At 44.9% G+C, this 19,624-nt stretch overlaps 1 protein-coding gene across 1 annotated transcript; it reads right to left on the bottom strand.

Moving 5' to 3' along the window:
* Positions 1–13,114: 13,114 nt before the first annotated feature.
* LOC103125886 (histone H3.3A) lies at positions 13,115–14,626 on the bottom strand. The gene is made up of 4 exons (XM_007536725.3): positions 14,476–14,626; positions 13,934–14,071; positions 13,683–13,836; positions 13,115–13,579 (listed from the first exon to the last, which is right to left on the bottom strand). The coding sequence occupies exons 2-4, from the start codon at positions 14,059–14,061 to the stop codon at positions 13,451–13,453; spliced, it is 411 nt and encodes a 136-aa protein (XP_007536787.1). The 5' UTR covers positions 14,062–14,071; positions 14,476–14,626; the 3' UTR covers positions 13,115–13,450.
* Positions 14,627–19,624: the final 4,998 nt, after the last annotated feature.

The following is a 19,624-nucleotide window of genomic DNA, read 5'->3' on the forward strand; positions in this document are numbered from 1 at the left end:
AATAAATAAATAAGTAAAGTGGTCGGGGAGGTGGCACAGTGGATAAAACATTGGACTCTCAAGCATGAGGTCCTGAATTCTATCCCCGGCAATACATGTACCAGAGTGATGTCTGGTTCTTTCTCTCTCCTCCTATCTTTCTCATAAATAAAAAAAAATAAAATATTAAAAAAAGAACGATTAAAAGTATGATGTTTCAAGTCCTTTTTATTTTATTTATTTATTCCCTTTTGTTGCCCTTGTTGTTTCATTGTAGTAGTTATTGTTGTTGTTATTGATGTCATTATTGTTAGATAGGACAGAGAGAAATGGAGAGAGGAGGGGAAGACAGAGAGGGGGAGAGAAAGATAGACACCTGCAGACCTGCTTCACCACCTGTGAAGTGACTCCCCTGAAGGTGGAGAGAGGGGGCTCGAACCAGGGTCCTTACTCTGGTCCTTGTGCTTCACACATGCGCTTAACCTGCTACACTCCTGCCCGACACCCTCAAGTCCTTTTTAATAGATTTATTTATTTTTATTTATTTATTTTTTAGATAGGACAGAGAGAAATGGAGAGAGGAGGGGAAGACAGAGAGGGGGAGAGAGATAAAACATTTGGAGATCTGCTTTACCGCTTGTAAAGCGACTCCCCTGCAGGTGGCGAGCTGGGGGCTGGAACCGGGATACTTACGCTGGTTCTTGTACTTTGTGCTATGTGCACTTATCCCACTGCACTACCACCAGACTCTCAGAACACAGTCTTTTGGTGGTGGAAATGGTGTTGATGTACACTCCTTATTGCCGGTCTTCGCGCTTTGTGCCACATGCGCTAAACCCACTGCACTATCACCTGACTCCCGCTTGATGTACACTCCTATTAACTTGTAGTCTCTAAAGAAACAGAGAAAAAAAAAAAAAACAGGAACCTAAAGGTAATCATAGAGAAGATGGGACTAAGAGTCTTCATGTGGGAAGAAGCTAAGAAGTCTATTTTAGGTCTATTCCAAAGGACCCATGACTTTACTAACTTTTGCCTGAGCCCGACAGCTAACATGCAGGTAGGCTAAAAGTATTGTCTGCGAAGATGGTGTCAGAGCTGAGAATAGAACTAGGAAGCTAGATCAATAAATAATTTTTTTTTTAAGTTAGAATGATGCTTTTGTTCTCTTGCACTTTTAAATATGTGTGAACTTAATTCTCTGCAGCAACTAGAAAACATTCCTCCTGCATTTTCCCCTTCTTGGCCCATGACAGCAAGATCTGACTTCTCAGCTATGATGGACAGTTGGCTCATTGCCTGGACTCTGCTCTTTCCGAGTGGGGATGGTGGGCACCCCGCCTGCATGGCTGTACTAACTACCCACCCTGTGCCAAGCTGCTCTGTCAGAGTTTCACTGAGCTGTAGCCACCTGAACACTGTCCTCTGGATGGCCATATGGCACTCTGCAGAATGGTGCCATCCCTGCTCTACTGGATGGCATCATGGGAAATAGGAAAGAGATCAATAGGAAAGGGTCAATCCTCCTGTGCCTGTCCACCTCTCATTTCGACCCTCATCGGAATCTCTTTGTTCAACCAGAGGACTAGGCATTAAGGGGGGGTTCCTACTAGGGTTATCACTGGGACTCAACACATGGCAAATCTACCACTCTTGCTGCTGGTTGCTCTCTCTTTCTCCCTAGAGACAAGACAGAAATAGGGAGAGGGAAGAGAGAGACACTTATAGCATAGCTCCACCTCTTGCGAAGTTTACCCCCCCCCCACTGGTGGGAATGAAGACTTGAACCTGGGTCCTTTGCATGATAAATAAATAGGAAATAAATAAATAAAAGGACTGTGTCCCGATCCTCCCTTCCCCACCCCTACCCCCACCCCCAGTGAAGCTGAACATCTACTCTCACCCTCCACCTAGAGATTTTTACTTTGTTTCTCTACTCCAAACTCAGCCAGATCTTGCTTTGAGTTTCCTTTTCTGTTCTTCTTTCTCAATTTCTGTTTATGAAGTTCCTGTTTATTAAACAATTTGTCCTGCTTTATTTCTTTTTTTATTTATTTTATTTATTTATTCCCTTTTGTTGCCCTTGTTGTTTTATTGTTGTAGTTATTATTGTTGTTGTCGTTGTTGGATAGGACAGAGAGAAATGGAGAGAGGAGGGGAAGACAGAGAGGAGGAGAGAAAGATAGACACCTGCAGACCTGCTTCACCGCCTGTGAAGTGACTCCCCTGCAGGTGGGGAGCTGGGGTTCGAACCGGGATCCTTATGCCGGTCCCTGCGCTTTGCACCACCTGCGCTTAACCTGCTGCGCTACAGCCCGACTCCCTCCTGCTTTGTTTCTTTCAGCCACCAAGTTGCAGATGCTACCATGATGTCTTCCTGACTTCTTTTTTTATTTTTATATTTATTTATTTTCCCTTTTGTTGCCCTTTCATTGTTTTTCATTGTTGTTGTAGTTATTATTCTTGTCATTGATGTCGTCGTTGTTGGATAAGACAGAGAGAAATGGAGAGAGGAGCGGAAGACTGAAAGGGGGAGAGAAAGACAGACACCTTCAGACCTGCTTCACTGCTTGTGAAGTGACTCCCCTGCAGGTGGGGAGCCAGGGGCTAGAACCTGGATCCTTCCGCCGCCGGTCCTTGGCTGTGTGCTTAACCTGCTGCGTTATGTGCTACCAGCCGACTCCCTCCTGACTTCTCTGGGCAGATGACCTCGCCTCCTCAGATCCCTATCCTATCAGGCAAAGATAAAAACGGCTGGTGGTATGGATCAACCTGCCAATATCCATGCAGAGAAGCAATTATAGAAGCTAAATCTTCCACCCTCTAAACCCCATAAAGAATCTTGGGGAGGGGCAGGGGTAGATAGCATAAAGGTTATGCTCCAAAGTCCCAGGTTCAATCCCCTGCACCACCATAAACCAGAGCTGAGCAGTGCTCAGGTAAAAATAAATAAATAAATAAATAAAAAGAATCTTGGGGAGGCCAGCTGGTGGCACACCTGTTAAGTGCACACACTACAGTGTGCAAGGAACCAGGTAAAGCTCCCAGTGGTGAAGCAGGGCTGCAGCTGTTCTATGTCTCTGGCTCTCTATCTCTTCCCTACTACCTCCCCCACCCCTCTCAATTTCTGGCTGTCTCTATCCAATAAAGTTAGCACAAGAAACAATTTAAAGAATTTCTCTCTGTCCTATCAAATAAAATAAAGCTTAATAACATTAAAATAAAAGAATTTTATTTTAATAAAATTTTAATAAAAATTTTGTAGTTATTATTGTTGTTATTGATGTCGTCGTTGTTGGATATGACAGAGAGAAATGGAGAGAGGAGCGGAAGACTGAAAGGGGGAGAGAAAGACAGACACCTTCAGATCTGCTTCACAGGCAGATAGCATAATGGTTATGCAAACAGACTCTCATGCCTGAGGTTCAGTATCCTGCACCACTTTAAGCCAGAGCTGAGCAGTGCTTTAAAAAAAAGAGGGAGGTGGCGCAAAGCGCGAAGACCGGCGTAAGGATCCTGGTTCGAGACCCCAGCTCCCCACTTGCAGGGGGGTCGCTTCACAGGCAGTGAAGCAGGTCTGCATGTGCCTTTCTCTCCCCCTCCTCTCTCCATTTCTCTCTGTCCTATCTAACAACGATGACATCAGTAACTACAACAACAATAATAAAAAAAAGGCAACAAAAGGGGAAATAAATAAATAAATATTAAAAAATTTAAAAAAATAAAAATAAAGAATTTTGGTCTAGGGCAGAGGTAAATAGCATAAAAGTTATGCAAAGAGACTCATGCCTGAGGTTCCAAAATTCCACATTCAATCCTCCACACCACCATAAACCACAGATGAGCAGTGATCTGGTTAAAAAATAAAGCTGTGTGGTCCGGCAGGTGGCACAGTGGATAAAGTGTTGGGCTCTCTCTTTCTTTTTTTTAACTTTATTTTTTATTAGATAGAGAGAAATTGAGGGAAAGGGGTGATAGAGAGGGAGAGAGACAGAGAGGCACCTGCAGCCCTGCTTCACCACTCGTGAAGCTTTCCCTCGGCAGGTGGGGGCCAGGGGCTTGAACCCGGTTCCTTTCTCACTGTAGTGTGCGCGCTTAACTAGGTGCACCACCACCTGGCCCCTCTCCTTCTTTCTTTCTTTCTTTCTTTTTCTTTTTTTCTTTCTTTTTTATTTTTGCCTCCAGGGTTATCAGTGGGGCTTTCAGTTCCTGCACTACAAACCCACTGCTCCTGGAGGCTATTTTTTCCCTTTTGTTGCCCTTGTTGTTTATCGTCATTATTATTGTTGTTGCATAGGATAGAAAGAAATTGAGAGGGAAGTGGGAGATAGAGAGGGGAAGAGAAGGAAAGACACCTGCAGACCTGCTTCACCGCTCATGAAGTGATACCCCTGCAGGTAAGGAGCCGAGGTCTCTAACCGGGATCCTTACGCCAGTCCCTGCACTTACGCCGGTCCTTGTGCTTCTTACTCTGTGCATTTAATCCACTGCACTACCACCGGCTCCCTTTCTCTCCCCCCCCCTTTTTTTTTTTACTCACATGTTGGAAGAATGTCTCTCTCCGTTTTCTTTTTTGCCTCCAGAGTTATCTGTGAGGCTCGTGCTTGCAATCCACTGCTCTTGGAGGCTATTTTTCCCATTTTGTTGCCCTTGTTGTGGTTGTTATTGTAGTTAGGACAGAGGGAAATCAAGAGAGGAGGGGAAGGCAGAGAAGAGGAGAGAAAGATAAGACACCTGCAGACCTGCTTCACCACTTGCAAAGTGATCACTCCTGCAGATGGGGAGCTGGGGTCTCGAACCAAGATCCTTACACTGGTCCCTGCACTTTGCACCATATGCACTTAACCCGCAGCACTACCGCCCACCTCCCTCCCCCCTTTTCCTTTCAGCTTCTGGCTGTCTCTATCCAATAAATAAATACAGACTATATATATATATATTAAAACATTATGGCAGAGCATCTAGTGGGAGGGTATTGTTATGTGGAAAACTGGGAAACAGTATGCATATACAAACTATTGTATTTACTGTCAATTGTAAAACATTAACCCCCCAATAAAGAAATTATATATATAACCAGGGGGCCAGGCAGTGGCACTCCTGGTTAAGTGCTCACATTACAATGAACAAGGACCCAGGTTCAAGCCCCTGGTCTCCACCTGCAGGAGGAAAGCTTCATGAGTGATAAAGCAGGGCTATAGGTGTCTGTCTCGCTCCCTCTCTATCTTCCCCACCCCTCTCAATTTCTGTCTCTATCTAATAAATAAAAATATTAAGAAAGAAAAAATAAAAAGAAAAACCCCAGATTCACAAGATGCAGCTGACAGTTTAGCACCCAAGTTCTTTAACTTCCAGTTCCCATTGACCACTGCCCCAGTCTGGGACCTGAGACTCCTGGTCACAGGGTTGGGGTGTTGAGGGAGTGGGGGCAGAACCCTCAGAGCCAGTGATGCCTGGACCTTGACCTAAGCAATTCTTTCTTGTCCTCCTGCTCTTGGCTCAGTCCTGGTCCTGGTCACCAGGGGCAAGTTCACATATGCACATACCCTTCAGCCCAAGGCCTGGATCATTATAAAGAGCTGCGTGTGGTTTCTGGCCTTCAACATCATCACAAACAGCTGCCCTTCCTGCTAACTTCCCAAATGTGTTTAAAGGATGAGCCAGGGTGCTGTCCAGTTTGTTGACCCAAATCCCCACCACCTCCAGGAGAAAGAAGGTGCCTTTTGGGTCAGGAGACTGAACTTCTAGTTCCTTGGTGCTTTTGTCAGGTCTGGGGGATGAGAAAGGCTATAGATGCGGAACATCTGCCACAACTTGGAGATCCTACAGAGGGGCAGTGTGGTGATGAGGGGACAGGGCTGAAGGGTGTGCCTGTTTACTGTGGCCTGCCAATGCTCGGAATCCCCTGGCAGATACTATCATTCCAAGTAACTTACCACGTGCTCCTCTCCTTATTTTGGTATCCTCACCAGAGCATCATGTCCATTGTCCAAGGGCCAGGACTGGATTAGTCACACCCCGGAAGCAGCTCTATACAGAGGATCTACCATGCCCACCTACCTCATTTCACTTGATTATGTGTGAATGGAAGAGGTCTAGTGATCACTGATGTTCCCTCCCCCACCCCAACCAGGTAAACAAGTGAGGTTGTGGTTCCTATATGATCACACATGACCTGGAAAGGATATATAGTGGCACAGCAAGGAGTGGAGTCTTTCTTCAGCAGTTTCAAATCTGAGAGTGGAATGGTGGGTGGCAGGAAGGGAAAAAGAAACAAAAAACAACCTCAGACATCACTACCAGTGACAAGGGCCCTGGCATCCCGGGAGTCAGCACAATGACGTACCGGATTCTCAAACATGAACCTCAGTTTGACCTCCTGCACTGTGCTTTGCCACATACATGCTCTGGTTTGTTCTCCTTCTCTTTCACATATTCAGTCCCCAGCACCACCTTAATCCAGAGTTGAGCAATACATCGGGTTAAAAGAAAAAAGAAATAGCTGGTTGGTAGTACTTCCAGTACAGCACGCGTTACCATGTGTAAGCACCCAGATTCAAACCCCTGGTCCCCACCTGCAAGGGGGAAGCTCCAGAGGTGAAGCCCTGTTACAGGCATCTTTTTCTCCCTCTTCACCCCGCCACCCCAATTTTTTGTGGGCTCTGGGAAGGGAGGGAGGGAGGCCACGAGCAGTGGATTCCTCATGCAGGAAACAAGTCTCAGCAATAACCCTGGTGGCAAATAAATTAAAAACAAACAAAAACCAAACAAACAAAAAGGGGGGGCTGGTGAAAAGGCTTACTTGGATAGTGTGTTGATTGGCCATAGCTGTAACCCAAATTCATTATGGCCCCCACAGCTTTGAAGGAAGTGTCAAGGCTATGATCTTTCACTCTGTCTCTCCTCTCCTTTTTTTTTTCTTTTTTTATTTCTTTTTTTTTAATTTTTTTTTACATTTATTTTATTTATTTATTCCCTTTTGTTGCCCTTGTTGTTTTATTGTTGTAGTTATTATTGTTGTTGTTGTTGTTGTTGGATAGGACAGAGAGAAATGGAGAGAGGAGGGGAAGACAGAGAGGAGGAGAGAAAGTCAGACACCTGCAGACCTGCTTCACCGCCTGTGAAGCGACTCCCCTGCAGGTGGGGAGCCGGGGTACGAACCGGGATCCTTATGCTGGTCCTTGTGCTTTGCGCCACCTGCGCTTAACCCGCTGCGCTACAGCCCGACTCCCTTTTTATTTCTTTATTGGGGAATTAATGTTTTACATTCAACAGTAAATACAATAGTTTGTACATGCATAACATTCCCCAGTTTCCATATAACAATACAACCCCCACTAGGTCCTCTGTCATCCTTCTTGGACCTGTATTCTCCCCACCCACCAACACCCACCCCAGAGTCTTTTACTTTGGTGTGATATCTTTTTTTTTTTTTTTTATGAGAAAGATAGGAAAGAGAATGAAACAGACATCACTCTGGCACATGTACTGCCGGGGATCGAACTTGGGACCTCATGCTTGAGAGTCAAAAGCTTTATCACTGTGCCACCTTCCAGACCACTCTTTTTTTATTTTTTTTTACCAGGGCACTGTTCAGCTTTGGCTTATGGTGGTGCAGGGGATTGGACCTGGGACTTTGGAGCCTCAGGCATGAGTCTTTACATAACCATTATGCTATCTGCCCCTGCCCATTCTGTCTCTTAAAAAAGAATAATAATCACTGCAAACTCTAGTGTACTTCTGCTTTCAGGTATATATCACACCTGAAGTCTCTGGACACAGTCTGAGCTGAAGCATGCTGAGGTGGCAATTGTTGCGTTGATTAGGTTGCAATCGGCAAATGAAATATTATTTGATATGGATTGGGAGAGGCATGTGGGAAAGTGGGCCCTATCCTAAGGTTCCAGGACTGGGGGAAATATAGGCTCTATAGTGGAGATGTGAGGTTCCTGCTGTCTTAGGGTTCAAAAAGACAATTGATAGTTAATGTTATCATCACATTATTTGGTAATTGGGTTAACTTTGAAAAGTCCTTTTGTTAAGAGTTTGCTGTATAGTACCCAATATCTTGTATGTAGCTGTGCTATTGGTTGCTTCTGATCTACTTGGTCTAGGCTTTTGAGAGAGTCTGCATATCAAATACACAGCCTATATATTAAAAAGATTCAGTCTGTGTTTTAAAAACTTCGAGACATACACTAGAATTTGCAGTGAGTACACCCCTAACACTTCCTCTCCACTATTCCAACCTTTGGGTCCATGATTGTTCAACAATTTGGCTTTGTATGTTAACTCTCTTTTCAGCCACCAGGTTCCAGATGCCATCAGGATGCTGGCCAGGCTTCCCTGGACTGAAGACCCCACCAATGTGTCCTGGAGCTCCGCTTCCCCAGAGACCCATCCTACTAGGGAAAGAGAGAGGCAGACTGGGAGTATGGACCGACCAGTCAACGTCCATGTTCAGCGGGGAAGCAATTACAGAAGCCAGACCTTCCACCTTCTGCAGCCCACAATGACCCTGGGTCCATGCTCCCAGAGGGTTAGAGAATGGGAAAGCTATTGGGGAGGGGATGGGATATGGAGATTGGGTAGTGGGAATTGTGTGGAGTTGTACCCCTCCTACCCTATGGTTTTGTTAATTTATCCTTTCTTAAATAAAAAATAAATTTAAAAAAAAAGAGACTTTGAAAAGAAAATAATAATAATAACCTAAAGGACAGGATACCTTTATCAGCTCCAACTACCTATACTCAGCAATGTTGTGCATTCACAGAGTCAAGAATATTTGTGTTAAATGTAGTCAAGCAAAACAGGGAAAGACCAGTTGTACTTAACAGCAAATCCTAAGCTGCCCATTAAACCAAAGAACTGTAGCCAAGGTGGAAGTTGGGTACAGCTTTAAGACTTTGCAAGGAAAGATGCTGGATAAATAGCATAATGGTTATGTGAAGAGATTATCTTGCCTGAGGCTCCAATGTCCCAGGTTCAATCCCCACCATAAACCAGAGCTGGAAAAAAGACTGCAGGGGTTAGGTCAAATTCAATCCCTAGCATTTTATGTGCTATTAATGCTCTGGTTCTTTTTCTTAAGAATATATATATATATATGATTTATTTTTATTTTTTTTAAAAATATTTTATTTTATTTATTCCCTTTTGTTGCCCTTGTTGTTTTATTATTGTAGTTATTATTGTTGTTGTCGTCATTGTTGGATAGGACAGAGAGAAATGGAGAGAGGAGGGGAAGACAGAGAGGAGGAGAGAAAGATAGACACCTGCAGACCTGCTTCACCGCCTGTGAAGCGACTCCTCTGCAAGTGGGGAGCCGGGGTTCGAACCAGGATCCTCATGCTGGTCCTTGTGCTTTGCGCCACCTGTGCTTAACCTGCTGCGCTACAGCCCGACTCCCATATGATTTATTTTTGAGAGAGACAGACACACAGAAACACCAGAGCACAGCTCAGTTCTGGTTTATGGTGCTGCAGGGGATTGAATCTGGGACTTTGGAGCCTCAGGCATGAGAGTCTGTTTGCATAACCATTGTGCTATCCTCATCCCCCCCCCCCAAAGACTAGTTATTAGCGGTACATGTATTGCAGGGAATTGAACTCGGGACCTCATGCTTGAGAATCCAATGCTTTATCCATTGCACCACCTCCAGTTTTTCTCTCCTTTCCCCCTTTTAAAAAAATCTCCATCAGGTGGCAGACTTAAGTTCAAGTTGTTATAACATAATAACCAGCTAGTTCCTCACAACTATTAATATTTCTACTTGTTTGGAGACAGCACATTCCAGATAGCACATTTGTCCATGTCTTCAACATCATCCAGAAACAGTGTGAGGAGCGGGGGTAGATAGCAGAATGTTTATGCAGACTCTCATGCCTGAGGCTCCAGTCCCATGTTCAATCCATCAACCACCATAAGACAGAGCTGAGGCGTCTTCTGAGTAAAAATGTGAGGATGCTATAACTTGGTCAAGTACTTGTTCTAGACCAGGTTCCACCACACACACCCCTCCTCTTTGTTTTTATGATTTAATGAGTGGGCTGAGTAGATGGCAGTCAGAGCACACACATTACAAAGAGAAGACCCCTCAGTCTTCATGTGTGCACCATGTGTGCACTGCTCAGGTGCTACAGCTCTCGCTCACACCTCTATTAAAAAAGTAACCACAGGGAGTAGAGCGGTAGCGCAGAGGGTTAAGCGCCCGTGGCGCAAAGCGCAAGGACCGGCGTAAGGACCCCGGTTCGAGTTCCTGGCTGCCCACCTGCAGGGGAGTCGCTTCACAGGCGGTGAAGCAGGTCTGCAGGTGTCTCTTTCTCTCTTCCCCTGTCTTCCCCTCCTCTCTCCATTTCTCTCTGTCCTATCCAACAATGACAACATCAATAACAATAAAAAACAAGGGAAACAAAAGGGAATATTAAAAAAAAAAAAAAAAGTAACCACAAGGGAGTCGGGCGGTAGCGCAGCGGGTTAAGTGCAGGTGGCGCAAAGCGCAAGGACCCGCGCAAGAATCCCGGTTTGAGCCGCACAAGAATCCAGGTTTGAGCCCCAGGCTTCCCACCTGCAGGGGAGTCGCTTCACAGGCAGTGAAAGCAGGTCTGCAGGTGTCTCTCTCCCTACCTGTCTTCCCCTCCTCTCCATTTCTCTGTCCTATCCAACAATAATAACTGCAACAATAAAACGTCAACAAAAAGGAATATTAAAAAAAAAGTAACCACAGCATAATGGTTATGCAAAGAGATTTTCATGCCTGAGGCTCCAATGTCCCAGGTTCAATCCCCTGCACCGCCATAAACCAAGAGTTAAGCAATGCTCCTCTGGTTTTGAAAAAAAAGTAACCAGAGCATCACTCTGACACTTGGGATACTTTTTATAAAAGTAGTTTATGGGCAGGGTAGACAACATAATGGTTATGAAGAAACTCTCCTGCCTGAGGTTCCAAGGTCTGAGTTTCAATCTCCTGCACCACCTAAACTAGAGCTGAGCAGTGCTCTGGTTACAAAAAAAAAAAAAAGTCACTGGTGGCCCGGGAGATGGTGCAGTGGATAAAGTATTGGACTTTCAAACATGAAGTTCAGAGTTCTATCCCTGGTAGCACACGTACTGGTGATGTCTCTTTCCCTCCTTTCTTATTAATAAAATCTTTATATAGTCACTGAGTTCCCCTCTAACACTTTATAACTCAAGTTACTAAAGACTTGTAAATCCTTTTTGGCTTGTTTCTTCATAAGCTCCTTGAACTAGACACTAATCCAATTTCTTAAAGCTACTTTGGGGGTGGGGACAGTGCTTGAGATTGAACTGAAGACCTGAAATACCATACCACTGTGAAAGGTTTTCCTTTAAAATGTTTTAAAAATTTATTGGATACAAATTGAGGAAGATCAGAAACCTGCAGCCCTGCTTCACCATCCATGAAGCTTCTCCTCTGACAGTGGGACCATGGATTCGAATCCAGGTCCCTGTGCACTGTCATGTGAGCCTACCCTGGTCCACCACCGTGGAGGCACCCCCCCCCCCCAGCAAAGTCTTTCTACAGCTCCCTTCAAAAAAACATGCTTACCACTATACCACCAACGTAAAAACACATGCTTTAGGGCAGAGGGTAGATAGCATACTGGTTATGCAAACAGACTCTCATGCCTGAGGCTCCAAAGTCCCAGATTCAATTCCCCTACCACCACAAGCCAGAACTGAAGAACGGTGCTCTGGTTAAAAAAAAAAAAAAATTTCTTTGGTCTAATGACTAGTGGCATTCACATGCCATGCTCAGAGTGCTGGAGAGGGAGCATGGTGATACAAACTTTCAGGCCCAAGTCCCAGGTTCAACTACCTCCACCCCCACACACAAGACCCCAGAGCAGTGCTCTGGTTGAAAAAAAAAACGGGGGGGGGGGGGGGGGATGGTGGTGGATAGATAGTGTAATGGTTGTGCAAATAGACTCTCATGTCTTGAGGCTTCAAAAGTCCCAGGTTCAATACCCCTGCACCATCATAGGCCAGAGCTGAACAGTGCTCTGGTGTTCTTAAAAGTTAATTCCTGTTGAAATAATGTATCAACAGGGTTATGCAGCATCTTTAATTTGAACCCTACAATTTTTAAATTCACTTCAGTCTAGCTTCATTTTTATTGACAATACAGGGAGCATACACATATGCTGGCTTAGTCACATTTCAGAGATGGTGTCTCAAAGCATTTCCATAGCAGAAGGCTGGTTCCTGTGCTTTAGATTCCGTTTGCCTCTCAAAGCCTAAAATAAGCTAACTTTAGAATACAAGAACCTGGATAATAATAAAGCTTTGTACATTCACTTTAGGTTTTGACACTTAGTTGAATAAACAAGTTTATTTGTAAATTTAGTCAACATACATAATTGACCTAAAATCTTCAAAAGGATAAACTTTAAAACTACTAGGAAGGCCATCTATAGTGATTTTCCCAGAAGTGTATACCAGATGTCGCCTAACCCAACACCACCTCAGCTGGCAGAGGTTCAACAGGCCCAAGTTGTACACCCTGTAGCGAGAGTTAGCTAAGGGTTATAATACAAACACAAGGAGAAAGGACGGTTCCTCTCACTAGAGAAAAACTCAGCCTAGTTAAGACTAACCACAACACAAAGAAAAGCTGCACTAACTAGTTCAGAATATTAGTTAACAAATGATGCTGGTGTGAGTAACTCGTATATTCTAGAGCCCTTATAAATAAAGCCCCCCCCATTAGTGTTTGCACTATCAACTAGAGGGTTAGTTAACATGTGGTAGAATGAGGACTTATGCAAGGGATATAATGCACAAAGCATGTCACTACTATGAGAACACGTGCAATCTGGTCAGGAGAAAACCAACTGGACTGTAAATTACACGAACCTGAATGACAAGACTCCTCACCACATGTGAATGTAAAACATTTAATTTAAAAATGTTGACACTACAATATATAAAATAGCTATTATAAATGCACATAGTGTATTCTATAGCTGCCAGGTTTACTTTTCTTTTTTTTCTTTTTTAGGAAACTGTAAGTTACACTGTGGTTAAGACTTGTATCTTCACCCTTGAAAAAGCCCACATTCTATCACAGTGATGTATGGTCAGACTTAACAGCCCCAATTGTTAAACACTTGGATCAAGTCATAACCAGTTTTATTGCAAAAGGACCCTGTACACATTTATCAACTCTAGTACCTTAATAGCTACCCAACAAGTCATTAACATACAGAAACATGCATCATGAGAAGCAGAAGTATCACCCATCCCATCCCATCTGCATATTAGCAACTTGTCACTCCTGACATCACTGAGGTCTGTGAACAGTCACTTTTCGCATTCATCCTGAGTGAAAGATGGAATGACTTAAGTACAAATGCAACATATTATAAACAATTTCTTACAAAAAAAGTCACAAATTAAACCAAAGTATTTTACAGAATTTACTACAAAACACCATAAAAACTGCCTTCGCTTATGCTCTCTCCCCCCGTATCCGGCGAGCCAACTGGATGTCTTTGGGCATGATGGTGACTCTCTTGGCGTGGATGGCACACAGATTGGTATCTTCAAATAACCCCACCAGGTACGCTTCACTAGCCTCCTGTGGGGAGAAGAGCAGCCACACCATTAAAGTGCCCCGGGGCAGAGGAGGGCGGCGTCCTCCCCGTCCGCCCGCCTGGCCGCGCACAGCGTCCCCGCCTCACCTGCAGGGCGCCGATGGCAGCGCTCTGAAACCTCAAGTCGGTCTTGAAATCCTGGGCGATCTCCCTCACCAGCCTCTGGAAAGGCAGCTTCCGGATCAGCAGCTCCGTCGACTTCTGATAGCGACGGATTTCTCGCAGCGCCACGGTCCCGGGCCTGGGGCGGGCAGATGGGGGACAGTGGCAGATGGGGGCCACCCGGAAAGGCTCGGCGCGGGCGCGCACTTGCGCCTGCCCGGCCCGGCCCGGCCTACCTGTAGCGATGAGGCTTTTTCACCCCGCCGGTAGAGGGGGCGCTTTTCCTGGCGGCTTTAGTTGCCAGCTGTTTGCGGGGCGCTTTTCCACCCGTCGACTTACGCGCAGTCTGCTTGGTTCGGGCCATCTCTTCCTACCTACGGACGACACCCCTCAATCTGGAGGCGCCGCGCTCCTGGCTGCCCCTCAGCCCCCGCGAGGAGCGCCCCACCTCGCGGTGGCAGATGGCCGAGGGCCGCCGCCTCCTCCCCCTCCCCTAATGACTCAGGCAGCAGCCTCCCTCGGGAAGGGAGGGCGCGGGGAGGAGTCACTTCCCTTCCTCGACGGGCGGAGGCCGGGCTGCCCGGAATTCGGCGTCCAGGCGTCTTGAATCACCAGAGTGAGGTGGAGACGCGCTCCCGAAACGAAACCCCGAAGGACCTCCCGACCCAACACTCGACGCCCGCGGCTTCGGCGGACCTCTCCCCCTTCCCAACGGCCGCGACCCGAGGCACCAACGGCCAGCGGAAGATCAGGTCACGAGAATTGAACGAAGGCTTACCTTAAGCCAAAGTCTTAGGCCGTTTCTTCGTTCACAGCGCCGCTTCTGCTGCCCAATATAGAGCCGCAGTCGACGAGCAAACCGATGACAAGTCTACGCTGAGCAGCCAAACCACTCTGCGCTCTAAGCCCCCCCTAAGCTTCCGTTTTTATATGCACGCTTCACGCTGCGTCTCTACGTCATAGGGGCCTCATTTGCATACACCAGCGACCTTTTCTATTGGCGGGCGCTTTCGCCTACGCGCTGACATCCCCCGACACAAAGGCCGTGCTTCGGCCCTGTTCCTTGATTGGTGGATATCTAGGCTGCTGATTGGCTGTTAAAGTGGCTTGATGATTGGATGAATGCAAAGAGAAACGGGCGAATCAGAAACTAGCATCAAAGAGCTCTTCTGATTGGATGAAATGGAGCTATGTTTGGATCCTTCCCTTGGTTCCAAAGCTCTACCATAGAAAGTCAATGCAAATGAATCATATGGGTCCCTATTTGAATTCAAGAGCTCCATTTTCATCAAGCTAGCAATATAAGTTACTTTAACAAAGTTTTTCTAAGTGTTTTACAGTAAAGAACAAAATATGTTTCTTCTGATTATTTTAATTAATACTTGATTGTTAAGTAGTATAAGTGAGAAATAGAATTCTGTACATCATGCTGTGCTACCAAGAATTTTATACTTGGTATATATGTGAATATATATATATATATATATATTTTTTTTTTTTTTTAAACCAAAAAGCAGGTTTTTGTTTGGTGCTATGAGAAGGGGTAATAGACATAAAGGAAGAAAGTTAGATACTTTTTTAAAGGCTTTTAAAAAATATTTATTTCCTTTTTGTTGCCCTTGTTTTTATTGTTGTTGTAATTATTGTTGTTGATGTCGTCATTGTTGGATAGGACAGAGAGAAATGGAGAGAGAATGGGAAGACAGAGAGGGGGGAGAGAAAGACACCTGTAGACCTGCTTCACTTCCTGTGAAGCAACTCCCCTGCAGGTGGGGAGCCGGGGATTCAAACCAGGATCCTCATGTTGGTCCTTGTGCTTTGTGCCACATGTGCCTAACCCGCTGAGCCCAACTCCCAACAAATAATTTTTAAGACTACAGAAATATTGCATAGTCCTAGACCATCATAAAATAATTTGGGATTTCAGTATATGACTAGAATTAAAAAATAACTTATGAGGCACCTTCATTTTGTATTATGTAATTAATCAGAGTGAAATAACTAGTCAGAAAGGGTACTTTTTTTTTTTTTTAATTTAACCAGAGCACTGCTCAGCGCTGGCTTATGGTAGTACAGGGGATTGAACCTGGGACTTACGAGCCTCAGGCATGACAGTCTCTTTGTATAATCATTATGCTATCTACCCCCACCCAGAAAGGGTACATTCTAACAATAGCATTTGTATTTCCATAAGGGATAATATAAGGACAACTAAATTATGTGTTCTTGTGTATAAACATATGTATTGGTGGGCCAGGCAGTGGCGCACCTGGTTAAGCACACACACTACAGTGAGCAAGGAACCGGGTTCAAGCCCCTTGTCCCCACCTGCAGGGGGAAAGCGTCACTAGTGGTAAAGCAGGGCTGCAGGCGTCTCTCTCCCTCTCTCCCCCTCTCCTCCCATTTCTCTAGCTCTGTCCATTAATAAATTTAAAAAAATTTTAAATCGCACCAAAGTAAAAGACTTCTGGGGTGGGGCAAATACAGGTCCAAGAAGGATGACAGAGGACCTAGTGGAGGTTGTATTGTTATATGGGAAACTAGGGAATGTTATATATGTACAAACTATTGTATTTACTGTTGAATGTAAAACATTAATTCCCCAATAAAGAAATTTAAAAAAAAGAAAAAAAATTTTAAAAGAAAATAAAAATGAACATATATATTGGTAAGTATTACTGCTGACAAAACATGACAACTGTACAAAAATGGTAATCCCTACATTTGCCTAAGTAAATTTGTCTTGGGTAGATTGCAATATTTAGTTCTCTGACTCATAAATTTATTATAATAAATAAAATAAAATTTCAAAGCAGACTTAGAGATAAGACCAGTTAAACAAACCTCAGGAGATTGAAATAGAACCTTGGGCATTTTATTCCACAGTTCTCACCTTAAGTTGAACAAATATTTTATTGTATCTTTACAGATTTATTTATGATATATATATATAAAAAAAAAACCAGAGCATCACTCTGGTATACATAGTGCCAAAGATCAAACCTAAGACCACATGCCTAAGTGTCTAACACTTTATCCACTGCCCTACCTCCTGAGCCAAAAGTTCCCCAGTGTATTTAATTTAAATTTACTTTTTTAATTTGTATATGGTACTGGAGAATGAAATCAAGAACTCTAGCATTTGACACCACCACTGAGTCACCTCGCTGGGAAAGCTAACTTTCCTGCTCTTTATTTCCTGGGGAGGTAGGGACATGTGAATAGAGAGAGAAAAGACAACGTAACACCATTCACTCTACCATTCATGGAGCTCACCTGGCACAACGTAGGTGTTTGCATGTGGTACTGGGACTCAAAGCAAACACCTCTTATTAAAAAGTAACATGGTGGGAGTATGGATTGACCTGTCAACGCCCATGCTCAGTGAGGGAGCAATTAACAGAAGCCAGACCTTCCAACTTCTGCAGCCCACAATGATCTTGGGTCCATACTCTCAGAGGAGTAGAGAATAGGAGAGGATGAAATACGGAGGTCCGGTGGTGGGAACTGTGCGAAGTTGTACCCCTCTTATCCTATGGTTTTGTTAATGTTTCCTTTTTATAAGTAAAAAAAATTTTTTTAAAGTAACGTGGGGGGAGTCGGGCGATAGCACAGTGGAGAGTCAGGCGGTAGCACAGCTGGCCAGCTCCTCATGGGGCGCGAGCGCTTCCACACTATGATCATCATCTCTGGCATTATGCTATTCCACTGCAGAATACTGTGCCCCAGGATGGTTCCGTAGCCCCCATGTCCACTTGGTCGATTCCAAATTATATTCCTCCATGAGGATCATTTCTGGAACCATCCGTTCCACCCCGGTTCCATGGCTGCCAGTTCTTAGCAACATCACCCCGCCAGATATTCGTCGGGATGCGGCATCATCTAAGTTCATTTCCCACGTCTACGCTCGACCGGACCTGCCAATATACGCGGATATCTTCGCCCACCCTGTCCAACGCTTGACGTCTCGTCACCCAATCTGGTCCCCTGCGCCTACACTGAATTTCTCTGTTCCAGACTCTTGGAAACAGAGTTGGCAGTCAGCCGAGGTAAAGAACAAACACCTCATCACAGACCCCTGCAAGCGTCAACCCGACTTTTACCTGGCATGTTATGATTGGGCCCTCCTCGGTCGCTATCGAACAGGCCATGGCCGGTGCGCCGCTATGTTCCATCGCTGGGGAGCCAGAGACAACCCGAACTGCCCCTGCGGCTCCAGACAGACTATGACCCACATAGTCAACGACTGCCACCTCTCCAGATTCAAAGGAGGTCTCGAAACTTGACATCAGGCTCAACCTGACGCTGTTGACTGGCTACGGAAGAAGGGCAAATGCTAGAAGAAGAACAGCGGATTAAGCGCACATGGTATGAAGCGCAAGGACCTTAAGGATCCCGGTTCAAGCAGGGCTGCAGGTGTCTTCTCCCTCTCTATCTCTTCCTTCTTGATTTCTGGCTGTCTCTATCCAATAAATAATTTTTTAATTTAAATAAAAACACACACATATACAGGGCTGGGTGGTGGTGCACCTGGTTGAGTGCACATGTTATAATGCGCAAGGACCTAGGTGTCTCCATCTCTCTCCGTCTCTATCACCCCCCCCCATTTCTGGCTGTCTCTATCCAATAATGTTTTTTTAAATATACATATGTTTTTCCATTCAGGAGGAAGAGCTTTCCAAACAATTACCTTTAGCCTAGCCCTACCACAATGGAAAAAAGCTTCAGTATTCTGTCTTTTTCTTGTTTTCTTTTTCTTTTTTTTAAAATATTTTTATTAAAAAATGGTTACCTTTATTTATTGGATAGAGATAGCCAGAAATCGAGATGGTGGGGGAGATAGACAGGGAGAGAGAAAGAGAGACACTTGCAGCACTGTTTCACTACTTGCAAAGCTTTCCCCCTACAGGTGGGGACTGGGGACTGGAACCTGAGTGCTTGAGCACTGTAACATGTGCATGTGACCAGTGCCTCACCACCTGGCCCCATAGTCTTATTTATTTATTTATTTATTTATTTTTATTATTGGATAGAGACAGAGAGAAATTGAGAGGGGATGAGGAGATAGAGAGGAAGAGAGACAGAGAGAGACTTCTGCAGCCCTGCCTCACCATTAGTGAAACTTTCCCCTTGCAGGTGGGGACCTGGGGTTTGAGCCCAGGGCCTTAGGCATTGTAAAGTGTGCACTTAACTAGTGCCACCACCTGGCCCCTATTTCTTTCTATTTCATTCTATTATTTTTTAGAGGTAGAGAGTGTGAAAGAGACCACAGCTCCAAAACTTCCTTCATGACATCATACCTGTGCATTTCCACACCTCTGGGCCACTTTTCCAAATAGAGACAGAGCCAGACATCACATCACCAACGTGGAGGTTTCTTCCTTTACAACAGCATTTCCATGTGCTCCTGGGGGTTGATTATAGGCCACATGCATGGCAATGCAGCTCCCCTACCCAGTGAATTATGGCCTCATCTAAACTATTTTTTTATTGATGCCCTTGTTTTTTTTAATTTTTTATTTTTTAATTGTTGTTGTTATTGACGTTGTCATCGTTGATGGATAGGACAGAGAGAAATGGAGAGAGGAGGGGAAGACAGAGGGGAGAGAAAGCTAGACAACTTGTGGTCTGGAAGGTGGCACAGTGGATAGGACATTGGACTCTCAAGCATGAGGTCCTGAGTTCAATCCCTGGCAGCACATGTACCAGAGTGATGTCTGGTTCTTTCTCTCTCTCCTATCATTTTTTCATGAATCAATAAATAAAAATTAAAGAAGAAAGAAAGACAGACAGCCGCAGACCTGCTTCACCGCTTGTGAAGCGACCCTCCTGCAGGTGGGGAGCCGGGGGCTCGAACGGGGATCCTTATGGTGGTCCTTGAGCTTTGCGCCACCCGCTGTGCAACCACCCGACTCCCAAAACTACTT

The sequence above is a fragment of the Erinaceus europaeus genome, chromosome 12 (genome assembly GCF_950295315.1).
Source record: "Erinaceus europaeus chromosome 12, mEriEur2.1, whole genome shotgun sequence".
Classification (NCBI taxonomy): Eukaryota; Metazoa; Chordata; class Mammalia; order Eulipotyphla; family Erinaceidae; genus Erinaceus; species Erinaceus europaeus.